Genomic DNA, 13,423 nt, shown 5'->3' with positions numbered 1-13,423 from the left:
TATGAGTAAAATAAACAACTGTAAACTGTAAAGTAATGATTTTGTCTATTATTTCAACATAAGTACATAAGAATCTCAAATTTCGCCACGTTCAATGATTTTAGTTGAAAAGTGTTTTTGTTTTGCTGGAATTTGCATTTTCATTATTCGGTGTTAAAAGTTTATGGAGAAAATTTTCAAAATGTTGCATACGAAATTATTGGCTGCCTTAGTTAAAGTGTAAATTTGTATGTTTAAATGAAATTATTTTGATTAGTGCTGTTTATTTGAGAGCGAAATGCATTGGAAATTCGTGATTGTGCGTTATTTCTTAATTTGTTATGGAAAATTGTGTAAACAAAATTTATTTCCATTATGCGCTTTTTAAACCCTTTTGTTTATATATAACTATATACATACATACATTTTATACCAGCCTTAATATAAATAAATGCGTTTCTTTCAATACTGGCCCAGGCTAGAATGCAAACTGTATGCATTAGCATATTTGAGCTTCGTTTTAATGCTTTTAGCTCTCGTAATTACCAACACATATGTACACATACTTATATACTAATATAAACAAATGAAAACAGAGCAAACAAATATGTCGTTATGTAACAAAATATGCAAAATGAGTTGAGCGGACTTAAAAATATTTTATTTTGCGAAAAAATCGTTAAATGAATAAATTGTTCACAAAAAAAATAAATAATTTTGAATATTTTATTAAAAAAAAACAAAATTCTATTGAAAAGTAATTAAAAAAATAGTTTTTTTCGTAATAAAAAATAAGAAAAAAATTAAAATTAGTAAAAAATTATTTTTGCTGAAAATTTTTCTAATAAAAAGTAGATGAAAAAATAAATTTTTCACCAAAAAAATTTTTTACAAATTTGAAAGTTTTTGTTAAAAATATATAAAAAATATTTTAATGAAAAGTAATTAAAAAATTATGGACGAAATTGAAATTTTTTATCGGAAAAAAACTTCTATTGAAAAGTTATTAAAATTTTTTTATTGCAGAAAAAAGTATTAAAAAATCTTACCTTTTTTTATTTAAATTATTAAAAAAAATATTTTTTCGAAATATCCCTAATTTCTCCTCTTTCTAATAATTCAATGAAAAACAACTTTTCGCAAGAAAAGATTTCAAATTTCTTATTAAAAATATTAAAAAAATAATCTGGAAAAAATTTAAATATTTTCAAAAAATGTTATTGCGGAGATACGTATTTAGATACATAAAGAGCACTTGGAAAAATAAATTTTACGAGCAAAAAAAAATTGGAAAAAATTTGGATTTTTTTAATATTAAAACATATTTTTTGGAAAAGGCCTTAATGAAAAATGATTAAAAAATTTTTGAAAAAATTATTTTTTTTTGCAAGGAAAAAATATTGAAAAATTAAATTGATTTTTTTTTTATTAAAATTATGAAAAAAAAATATTTTTCGTAAATATATTTTAATGAAAAATTATTTAACAAAAATTAATTTTTTCGCAAGAAAAAATATTGAAAAAATTTATTTTTTGCAAAAAAAAAATATTGAAAAAATTTTAATTACTTTGTTTTATTAAAAATATTATTATTAATATTAAAAATTGTTGCTTATATTATTTCTTACAAATAGCTGCAACTCATTTTAGCATTAAATAGTTAACTTGCATACATACTTACGAATACATATATGCTCCAAACAATACACGAACTCAATACAATAAGCGCTTTTTTCAAGTAACTATATTTGCGTTGAACTTTATACCGCTAAAATACACCGTTAAAACTATAAAACAAAACAAATTGAACGAATCAAATACTAAATTTTCAAATTTCAATACGATTTTTAAAAATGCAAAATCGCCGGAGGCAAAAATTTTGCGAATTTATGACAAAATTTTTAATTGAGAATGAAATCGTTTATTCGCTAAAGAAAATCTTATGAAAATTTCAAATAAGAGAGAGAGAGAGTCAGAGAAGAAAACACCCCGCATCCAGCACCACTTCAACCAAGCGCCCACGTCACTGCAATTGCCAACAGTTCACTAGCAATTCACCTAGCAATCCATCAAGCAGTTCACCACCAATTTGCAAACGCTTCCATGCCATACTAACAAAATTCACCAAAAACACCGCTCTACCATCCCTTCTAACATCCACTAGTTTTCGATTTTCCTGCGCGCAACTTTCACACACACGAAAAAACAGCACACGCTCACCAAATTGCGTGCAAACCTAGCAACTTGCCGCTATTCGAACCACTAACAACTAGTTTTTCGAGCGAAAATTTTCAAATACAAAAAAATAATTACTAACAATTGCATCATACTAAGTGCGAGTATTACTTGCAAGCGTGCAGCCAGCAAAGTTTGCCATGCCATTCACTAGCAATTAGTAAAAGAAATACAAGAATGCAACATCTTGCTGCTTTGTCTGACCACACGAGTATAGACTTGAAAATTAGTAATTAAATTGCAAAATACTTCACCGCCATTGCTACAAAGTAACTTTCTAGTTATTGCGCTTAAAGAGGCTCTCATGAATGCCAAGCGCACTTGTGCGGCAGAAATATGTACTCACGAAGACCACAAGTACGCATTGCAGCTCTCATTTCGAAACTCTTCAATACATTTCAAAATGTATTTCAGTTATATGCAAAATGCACTGTACTCTTCCAATGCACTTGCCACAACTCACCGCCTGCCTTACTGGTCCCTCACCTCACCTTAGATTCGCTCACCTTAGAACCAAACAAACGTCTAGTCTCCTTCACTCACCTGTTCAAGAAACTGTAGAAGTCTCGAAGTTCGAATTTCAATTAACTTAATTGCACAGTATAAAAAAAAATATGCGAATTCGAGTGAAATACTCGAAGGAAATATTACACACATGAATTTAATGTTACTTTTTACATTTATTTTTTAATTGCTCCATGTTGCATGTCTCTTATTTCTTAGTTTTACGTGTTCTACTTCGCTGATAGAGTGGTTTCGTGCATGTTAATTTAAGTTTTTGTTGTTGTAGTTTAAGTCTATAGAATAAGAGAGTGTTAGAGTTGCGAAAATGATATTTAAAAAAAAAATTAAGGATTTTAAGGGGTCAAATGGGATTCCTTGGCTAAAAAACAGCCTTTTTTCAACACTTTTTTTTCATATCAAAAATTAAATATTTTTTTTAGAAATTTTTATTATTTCAAACATACACTATTAACACAGAAACTTCGAAATTTTTGAAAAAAAAAATTTAAATTCGGCCATTGCGCCGCCATTTCCGGTGACCCCTCGGTAAAAAGATTCGGCCGCTTTGGCAGAATAATTCCTTAAAGGATCATCTAAAGTGAAAAATACGTGTTTTAGTTAAAACCTGAACTTAGAACTTGGACGAAGGAAGAAAAAACTGAAAATTAAATTTTTGAAATTTTTACAAAGCAATGAAAATTTCAGTGAAAATGTCGTTTTTATTTCAAATAGTTGCAATCGAAAAAAATCCTTTTTCCAAGTCTTCAAGAATTATATGAAGATCGGTTTAGTAGTTCTCTAGAAATCTTGCCAACCGACTTCAAAAACACAATTTCAAAAAAAACTCGTTTAAAGACGGAGCTCTTAGCCTAGCCAGCCTCGAGCGCACAAATTGTCAAGGCTGTATCTCCGTAACTATTACTCGGAAAATATACTAGAGGTATTGTAAGAATTAATAAGATAATAAAAAAATCGATTTTTTGAAAACTGTAAACCCATGTAATCCCTTAAAAAATTTTAATTGAATTGAACAAAAATATATTTTCTCCACCAAAGTGCCACTGCAAAGCGATCGGAAATGTGTCGTGTTGCGCATATATACTTCGGAGTTTCTTCGGCAACAATTCGTTGAAATAACAGGGTCTAAAAAAGCTCTAACTTTATGGGAAGCTCTTATTTTAGGTCGACGACTAATGCCAAAGCTCGCTAAGCGCATATAAAACTATATTTTGGAAGCGAAATAAGTCGTCCTTGATTGCGTTATGGTTTTAAGGATGTGATATCACTAAGAGCGCAGTTATTTTTAATTTGTAAAAATAGAATTCCTTCGATACAAGCCACTAACACTTGGACGATTGGCATATCATTACAATATGATCCAAACTGGAAGCAATAAACCGCATTATTTCGGCAGCCTTTAAGGAATATCCTAGAATTATCTGATATATTAGTAGCCTTTGACAAAGAGAGTGCACCAGTTCAGATGTGAAATATTCTCAATATACAAAAATATCGATTTTTATACAAAGTTCATAAATCATTGTGTTATTAATCCGCCAAAATTACATTCAAATCCCATAAAGTTTTCCACTTGCTCGAGTTTATAGGTTAATTAGATTTTGAAATTCAATCAGCATATAGAAAAGCAATAGAAAAAACCCTTAATGCATTTAATAAAGTACCAAAAAAGCAGAAATATAATAAAATATTTATCACAAATAAATAAAACATTAATCCTGCGAGGCAATAAATTTTCGCCAAAGCAATTACAATAAATTGCGCAAAGACATAAATAAATAACATAAAAAAGGGCTTAAATATGCTTAAAAGCAAATGCCACATGCTGACCAATTTATTGAAAAACTGCGTTCGCGTCAAACGCAAATAACACCGAAAAACCGCAGCAACATAATGCCAATGTTTCGTTAATATAAAAATTACCAAATTGCCGAGGAAAAACGCTCACATTAAAGCGAGCAAATTGCAACAGAATAAACAAAATTAAAACGCCAAATCAAAAATGCGGCGGCGGTAAATATGCATGAGCCGCGCTAATTATGCCAATTATGACAGATTTCAACTGGGTTAATGCGCATGATTGGTACAAAACACTATAATTCAGAGCTCTAAATGCGTGTATTTAAAAGTTTAAGCATTAAATTGAGTTTATGGTTTGAAATGCGTGGATTTTGGGGCCAATTCGAATGGATTGGATATTAGTTAGCCAAACAAAAAATACGAAATTAATTTTCCGCATTCAAAATGATGCGTTGGGAGCCGCAGGAACTAGATGGAAACGAAAATTTTTAACAAAATGATAAAAATAATTTTTTGAATCACTTGAAATATAGTTGATGTTGAGTTGCTTCTTTCCGGTGCGATAAGAGACTTGTTGCTTACAACAATAGGGTTCCATGAAGTTAAAGCGAACTTCAAGCGGCTGGAAAATATATCGGAAAGTATATTGGAAAATATATCGGAAATTCCGGAAAATTTACCCAGAGCATTGTTATTGCTTCCAAGATGATACTGTCTATAGAAGAAATTGTCACTGTTGGTCGAAACGGCGATCGACCTCGAGTTAGGATATTTGGTAGTACGGAAATCAACTGGAAGGTGTCTTCAAGATTAATACAGAAAAACTTTTCAGGAAGAAATTTGAAATTTTTATTTTTAATCCACGAGAAATTTTTACTTTACCTACAAAAACCATCACATAAACCAAACATGGCTTCATATTCGCTGGCAGCAAGCCAGAACTTGTGAAAGTATTTATTTTCCCTGCACAACTCTTCATACTTGCAAGCATATATAACAATAGCGCTGCCTTACGCTCGTGTATAAACAGCCAAACCGCAAAATCGCATTTATAGCACAAAAAACTATTTAAATTATCGTAATCGCTTGGACAGCAGCTATGGCAAGCATAATAATCATGGCGCTTGCAAATTTTACACATGTTATCTCTACTTCACACAACCCCAAACACACAGACGCACACGCACACTAGCGGTGGAAAAAAAAATATTGCGAATGTAAGCGCATAAAAAGCCGAAAATACCACAGACCGCATGCCGAGCAGTGTTTGAGAGCAAGCAGGCGAGCAAAAGTTATGCGACCAGCGCCACAATAAACGGTCAGAGCGAGCCAAACACATCGCGTATACGACATGGTGCACCGCGGCGTGCGCGCCATACCATGCAATTGACACAGTTGCTGGCGGTGAATGTGAGCGCAATTATTTGACCAAAATTAAAGGCTTTAAGCGGACTTATGCTTGTAGTTATTTATGGTGAGCTACGCGCAACAATGAGCGCTCTCTGCTGCCACAATAGTTCCCACTTCCGCCCAGAAGGCCATGCTTAAAACTAACATGAAATACTGATAACAGTTACGTCAAAGCGAAAATTAAATTCTAAGCAAGGAAGCGTAAGCATGTCTAACTCTCTCAAATTTCTAAAGTAAACTGCTGCACTGTCAAACTGCGCCACCACACACCTCTGCTTACTTCAGTTGATTGTCAAAATTATTCACAAGCATGCAATCAGTTTTAATCTGGCAGCAAGTTACCGCTAGCCACATATGACACGTAAAAGTATACAGAAGCAGACAGAACGTAATAAAAGCAAAATATGCTGGAGTTACTTTGACGCTACTTTGCGCTGGCTGCAGGTCGTTCTCGCTCTGTATGCATGTGTCTCGCTACTTTCTGACACATTTATCAGGGCAAACTTTGGCCGTCACTGCTGTCAAGCTAATGCACAAATTAAGTGTCAAGAATGAGCAAAAATCGTCGCTTGCCAGCAGTCAGCGCGGGTGCCGGCAAAGTGGAGGTAAAGTGGAGGTGTGTGCGCAAGAGGACTCGAAGTTTTAAGTAGCAGCTTAAACGAAAATTTTAATGGGATTGCATGAAAGCGCTTAAGTAACTGTCGGTCTGTGGAAAAAAACTAATTTTCAAATTAAATTAAACTTATAAATATGCTATAAAAACAATGTTTAAAGGCTTAAAAATGAGTAGAAAGAAAGAAGTAGTTAATAAAAACGGCAGTTCTAGCTTTGAGTCACATTTACTAAGAAGTTTCCAGTATAGTATATATAGTGAGAAAATTTTATAAAAATGTTAACTTTGAATTCACTAATAAACCTTTTTTTTTGAAATCACAAAAGGACTACCCGCTTTCTGCGTTGCCATTTGAGAGTTTTGTTTAAAATCTAAAATTGAATTTTCGATATCGCTTTAACGTCGTCGTAAAATGTATACCAATCGAATTTCATCGCAATTAAAAACTGAGAAAATTTTACAGTAGACTTGATAAGATACTCGCTACTCAGAATTTCGAATAATAAAAGCTTGTCTTAGGAATAATTAAGCGTAAAGGTTGCTGGCTTCTAGGTTTAAAGTTATGCAGGTTGACTTCATGCATCAACTTAAGTGCAAATGTTTGCTTAGCACATAACAGGTGCTACATATACCATTATATCTTTATATATAAAAATTATGAAAAATAAAATGGCACATGTTGTTTGTCCGCGATGGACTGCTAAACTACTGAACCGATTTTAGCAAAATGTAGCACAGTGTGTCCAGTCCGAACCAACTTAGAAGATAGGATAGTAAAAACAATTCATATATAAAAACTGTGAAAGCTCTATTAAATGGACGCTCTATTAAGCGCACATCTCCGTTAAACAGGCACATTTGTCAGTCCCACAAGTTGTTGATGTTTATTAAGCACAATCTATTAAGCGGAAAACTTTATTAACTGGACAGAGGGGCTGTGATAGGACTTGTTTCTTCAAAATGTGATTTCTAATAAAATAAAAAAGTAAAAGAGCAAATAAGTCCAACAGCAGTATTCTATCGCTCAGAAACAAAGGAAATGGATGGGTTCGTGGTTAACGATACTTTAGGAAATAACTGCTCTAATCAAATATAGAAAACAGACAGTGATCAGAGGGTTGGAAGTGAAATAGGAAAACAATATTGACATTACTGATACTACTACAAAACACCTCTAATCCATCTGGAGTATAAAATCGTAGGCAAATCAGTATGGATATAACCTACCAAGTTTTAAACTCTCTTGAGTGACAGCCAGAAATTGTAAATAGAAGGACAGTAGGATTGATGATATGGTGATATACATAAGTTCCATTCGTGTTTCTAGTGGACGTCGCCTTATGAAGCATGCCGAAATGTCGCGTTATAGCAAATGCTGCCAACTGCCAAAGGCGATGAAAAAAGATTACGCAAGGTTCTGACAAATATTTGAGAAGGGCACCTCATAAGAAATTCTTAATACTTCCAAAAGTTGGACGTTGGCTTACACTAGGCTGTCACTGATAAGTTTATGAAAAGCAAGTTTGTACATTAATAGTATGAAAAGAAGTAATGTTCTCATTTAGATAATTAAAAAAATAACATTTTCTTTTTTTAATTTGCTTAAGCATGATGATGAGGAGCATACCTAGTGTGACATCCTAATGAAAAGTTGATTAATGGGAATTATAAAAAAATACTATATCGACTATTTAGAAATATTCAGGAAATACTTATAGAACGTACTTCATGAATACACAGAGAAAAAGAAGTATTTTTTGAGTTATATAATATCTCCGACAGCGCCAAACAAAGGTCCTCTATCGCTGCATGATTCCAGCTTTCTCCGTGGGTGAAACCTAGAAATAAAAAAAAATCGCTAAAGTAGAAGTTATTCTCCATACATATCACATCCGATCTCAAAAATTTACAAAGAAGCAGTGTTTAAAAAAAGAATTTTATTCCAAATTTTGGTCATTTTTGGCCTGTCAAAGTTCGATTTTTGATTAGATAAAAGCGCCGATTCAGTCACTGAAAAATAATATATAGAATTAAATATGAAACAGGTAGAAATAAGATGAGTCGAGTTATCACTACAGCAAATTCGAAAAATGCTGTGTGGCGATAAAAGCGTTTCAAAGTAAACTGGTGGACCGGTTTGAACTGAGCGAGTACATTTTAAATGACTGTAAGTCAAAAACTATTTAGGATATCGATTTGAAATTTTAGTATGTTTTTCGTGAAGGCATAAAATATAGAATCACTCAACATATCACACTATGAGCGTCTCTTCATTTCCACAAAATTTCTAAAAAAGAACACATAAATTGCTTTTGAAAATGATTGAAGCTGTGATTTTACCACTTGACGCAAGCAGAAATCTTGATGCTTTTTCGATGGCTTAATCGAATTAATAAACAATATGACCACTCGTTGGTGAACTTTATGGAAGGCGCCGCCACAAAAGCGAAGAAAAACTATTTGTTTTTATTAAAATCTGCCATGCCATATTCATATCTAGATGCAAACATGCACTTACTTTTGTATTGGGCGCGTAAAGAGTATGCCGTTGCGGCGTTTCTGACAATTTAATATGTATGCGGGTGTGTAATTGAGCGCTTGCACTGCATGTTTAAATGCCACATATTAGCGCATATTTCAACGCATGCACACAAATACACACAAAACCCATTCAATATATGCGTTTATATGCCGATGCATTTTTGCGTGTACTCAATCGGTTTATTGCGACTTTTCAGGCAATTATTGCAGTTTTACCATTAAATTTTATGTGCGCATGCATAAGTTAGCACACACATATACAAATATGCATGTGCACACCTACAAATAAGCGTGTGTGTGTGTGTGGAAAGCGTGCAGAAAAAGAAAATTTATAATTTTTGGTGCGCAACACATTGGCTCCGGCATTATGCCGTGCATAGTTAATAATTTGCATGCTCTGGCGCCTCCAAGTAGGCAACAAAAACCTTGCATAAACTTGCGCTTGCACGAAATAATTGTTATTTATTGTATGTGCCTGCTAAAGCAAATTAAAAATGTAGCAAAAATAATGGAATTTTTAATTTAATATTTTTTTTTTTGGTTTGCGTGTACTAAAAGTAGCATTGGAATGTGGCAAGACACTTGGACTATGAGTGGAGTTTTTGCGCATATTTTTGCATTACTCAAATACACAACTACTTATGTGGTCTGCATGCATTTATTTGTACAGAAATTATTGGCAAGAAATTATTTTACAACATTTTTTTAACTGGATTTAGTTTTTGCAACCGAATTGTGCTTGAATATTTTCATTTTGAAATATTTTCGTATTTATAGATTTAGTTATGTGCACTAAGCTAGTAGAAATACCTCTACATATATACTTATGCATATATTTATATATCATATATACTTATACTACTATTAACTGCTACCATTTAAGCAAGAATTGTCTCTTTGCGCCAGTATCATGCAACAAACTCGCTTGTAGCTCACTATTTAGCTAATGAAACATATGTACATAAATATCTACTTTCGTTCGTAAATATTGATTTTTCAAGTATGTAAACTCTTTGGTTTCGTAATTTCGTAATTGTTTGACATCGACATACTTCAATTGCCATTATTTTATCATTTCTTACATGTCTATGCACACATAAACACTACAAGTCGTACTAATTTCATCCAAACTATTTCACATTTCTCTTTCTTCAATGGAACTTTCCTACAAATACTAATTTTTGTGTTTCAAAACCAAAAACCAAAAACGAACAACGAAAAAAAATCAAACGCTGCCGCCAGCAGGGTTCCGATTTGCCCATCTATATATGGTATGAAAGCTATCCGGAGCACATCGAAGAGGGCTACAAGGGCCGTGTGTCACGCGTCTCACAGGACTCACCGTTCGGTTCGGCCTCACTCAATTTGACCAACATCAAGGAGTCGGATCAAGGCTGGTATGAGTGTAAAGTGGTATTTTTAAATCGTGATCCCAAGCAGCATAAGAACGGTACATGGTTCCATTTAGACGTACATGCACCGCCACGTTTTAGTGTTACACCAGAGGATATTATATATGTTAATTTAGGTGAGTACGATTCAAAATATTCCAATAAATACTCAAAAGTTACTAAATATTATTTAAGAAACTAGAAAGCTTAAAAATGTGAAAGCTCATTTTTATTTTTATTAGACAGTAGCATTAAGAATAACTTCAAAAAGTGTTTTTGGAATAAAAAGGAATGGATTAATCAGTGTAAAACTATATTTTATACAATAAAAAGAATATGTCAAAACTATCGTTGCCTGTGAAAGCTCGTTGAAAGCTTTTGAAATGATATCTGATGCAATGGACATAATGTAACAAAAGTACATTTTCCGTGTGAATGTCGTAAAATTATGTATTAGTTGAAGTTGTCATTAGATATTAAGCAAGAAGGTTGAAAATGGTATTTTGAAACGTGAAAGCTCAAGGAAAGCTCTATTTAGCTAGAAAGTACAAGCAAGCAATGAAAATAATTCGCAAAAGAACTTTTTTGTGTGCAAGCTTTTTAAAAGCCAACGTAGATCACTTTCCGCGTGAAAGCTCGCAAGAACCTTTAGATTTTTTTTGAATTTCTGATGCAACCAATTTACCGTTATTTGTGTCATTTTCCTAAACTTATGTATTTAGTTGGAAACATTGTCATACACAAGGGCACTTAAAAGGAGTACTTTTAATTTGTGAAAGCTCAAGAAAAGCTCTAATTAGATAGAAAATACAACGAAGCAATGAAAATAATTTGACATAAGTACCTTTTGTATGAAAGCTTTTTAAATCACTTTTCGCGTGAAAGCTCGCAAAGATTTAATTTTTTTTTTTAAATTGATGATGCAACTAAGACAACGTTTCCCTGTCAATCTCCTAAACTGAAGTATTATGTTAGGAATATTATCAGATAAAAATAAAACTGAAAAGAATACTTTGAAATATAAAAGCTCATTAAAAGCTCTACTTGATTCGAAAATACAGCGAAAAAGAACTTTTATTTAATATTATCAGATACAAAGAAAAGAAACTGAGACGAGTATTATGAATTATGAAAGCTTTTAGAAAGCTAACACACATAATTTTTTGCGTGAAAGCTCACAAAAAGCTTATTTTTTTTTTAACTTACGTTTTTCTAGAGTAAAGAATATTACACAACACAACAAGACACTTATGTATGAAAGCTATTGAAAATGTTAAGTTCCTGCACTTACAATATAATATGTGCGACCGTACAAGCTAACAGGATAGAGTGAAGGACATTATATTGGGTACATGGAAGACCCGCAAGAAACATAGGAAAATTATTTTTTGATATATTTTATCTTAATATCTTCAGCAGGCTTTATCGGTACCTGAATGATAACTGTCTTTGGCATATTCATATTACCGTTCAGAAGCATTCAATCGAACTTATTTTGCCCTCATCTTAGCACTCTATGAGCTCATTTTCAATTACTCTCAGGATCAATCTAAAATACCTATTTAAAAGCTACCGATATTGCACCAACAAGAAACAAAAATAGAACAATTTCCCCTAACGAACGCATGCCACGCAACGGTATTCGCAATAAATACGATTCTTCTAAATTCCAATGTAAAGAAATACCAGAGAGCTCTCTTGTTTGATTTATTTGCGGCGCAAAACAACTTGGCTTACCTGTTTGCCAGCAAATATTGCGCACAAAGTATAATCATAAATATTTTGCCAATGCAATTCTCCAAACGCTGCGATAGTTCCGACTACAGCAAATAAATTTCCAGCAAAATCCAACGCACGCACACACACAAAAGTAAAAAAAAAAATCGAAAAGGATAGAGAGTATATGCCAAAGCAGTTGCGGCAGCTTCCACAGAACCCGTTAGGATTTATACCTTTCGATTTGTCATTGTCAGCTGCGAGGCTGTTGGGACCACAAACACACAAAGAGCTAAGCCATAGCCATAGCCATGCACCGAATCAAAACAAAAATAATGCAAAAGGAAAACATGATGTGAAAGCACCTTCCAAGCGAAAGAATAGAAACGCAAACAAATTGCGGCTATAATCTTCACATGTGTACCCAAGAGCTTATAATGGTGTCACTTGTATATGCCTGAGTGTATGTTTGCGTAGGTGTGCTCAATTTGCATACATCAACTTCATATGCAGTGAGCTGCTGTACGGCGCCCATAAATATACTTCAAAACTACAAAATCACAATCTACTACTTGTGGGTGTGCGAATACATATATGTGTGTGTGACTCCATCTTTCGCCTGCAGAAACGTTACTTTCACCTTTTTTTTTGCTCGCAAAAAAGTTCCAGACATTTGCCACTTTGACATCACACATTTTACTTAAAAGTAGCATACATTCGGGCGCGCACATACCTGCCACTCACCTTCGATAGTATCTGAGCACCCGAATTCATCATGCTGACAGCTTTTCGTTTCGCACCCGCCAGCAACGCGTCTCTAACCGGTGCTGGTATTGAGATTTTTTCGACAAATTTGCTCATTCACCGCACACACGCGCGCATAAACCCGACTTTCAAGCCACTGCAGCTGCCGTTGGCAGTGTGTGCGCGCCAATTCATTTGGTTCGCGTGTGTGAGCCGAAATGTGCGCTGTCATAAATGGCAAATTGCATGCCGGTCTGTTTGCGAAACCCACAAATTTGTCACTTTCAGTGAGTTTATCCTTCTTGTTGATGTGTTCAACACTCACACTCGGCTAAGTCTGCGAAAGTATTTGAGTAGCTAACCCAACTTTTTATTTTGCAGCAAGTAGACAGGTAAAAAATAGAGGATTTTGTATACCTGGTAGTTATTTAAAGCCTTAATATTGTTGTCCCAATATCAGCTGAGCGCATTC

General features: G+C 33.5%; 1 protein-coding gene across 5 annotated transcripts in view; it reads left to right on the top strand.

The window, feature by feature from the left end:
• The window catches only part of LOC120769803 (protein turtle), a 136,309-nt gene that overhangs the window by 68,866 nt on the left and 54,020 nt on the right, over positions 1-13,423 (top strand). For all 5 annotated transcript variants that reach the window (XM_040097000.1, XM_040096998.1, XM_040096997.1 and 2 more), the window contains exon 5: positions 10,346-10,628. In XM_040097000.1, coding sequence (XP_039952934.1) covers positions 10,346-10,628 — 283 coding nt within the window. The remainder of the gene's footprint in view (positions 1-10,345; positions 10,629-13,423) is intronic.

This window comes from Bactrocera tryoni, chromosome 2, assembly GCF_016617805.1.
Source record: "Bactrocera tryoni isolate S06 chromosome 2, CSIRO_BtryS06_freeze2, whole genome shotgun sequence".
NCBI lineage: Eukaryota > Metazoa > Arthropoda > Insecta > Diptera > Tephritidae > Bactrocera > Bactrocera tryoni.
This window is presented reverse-complemented; position numbering and strand designations above follow the sequence as displayed.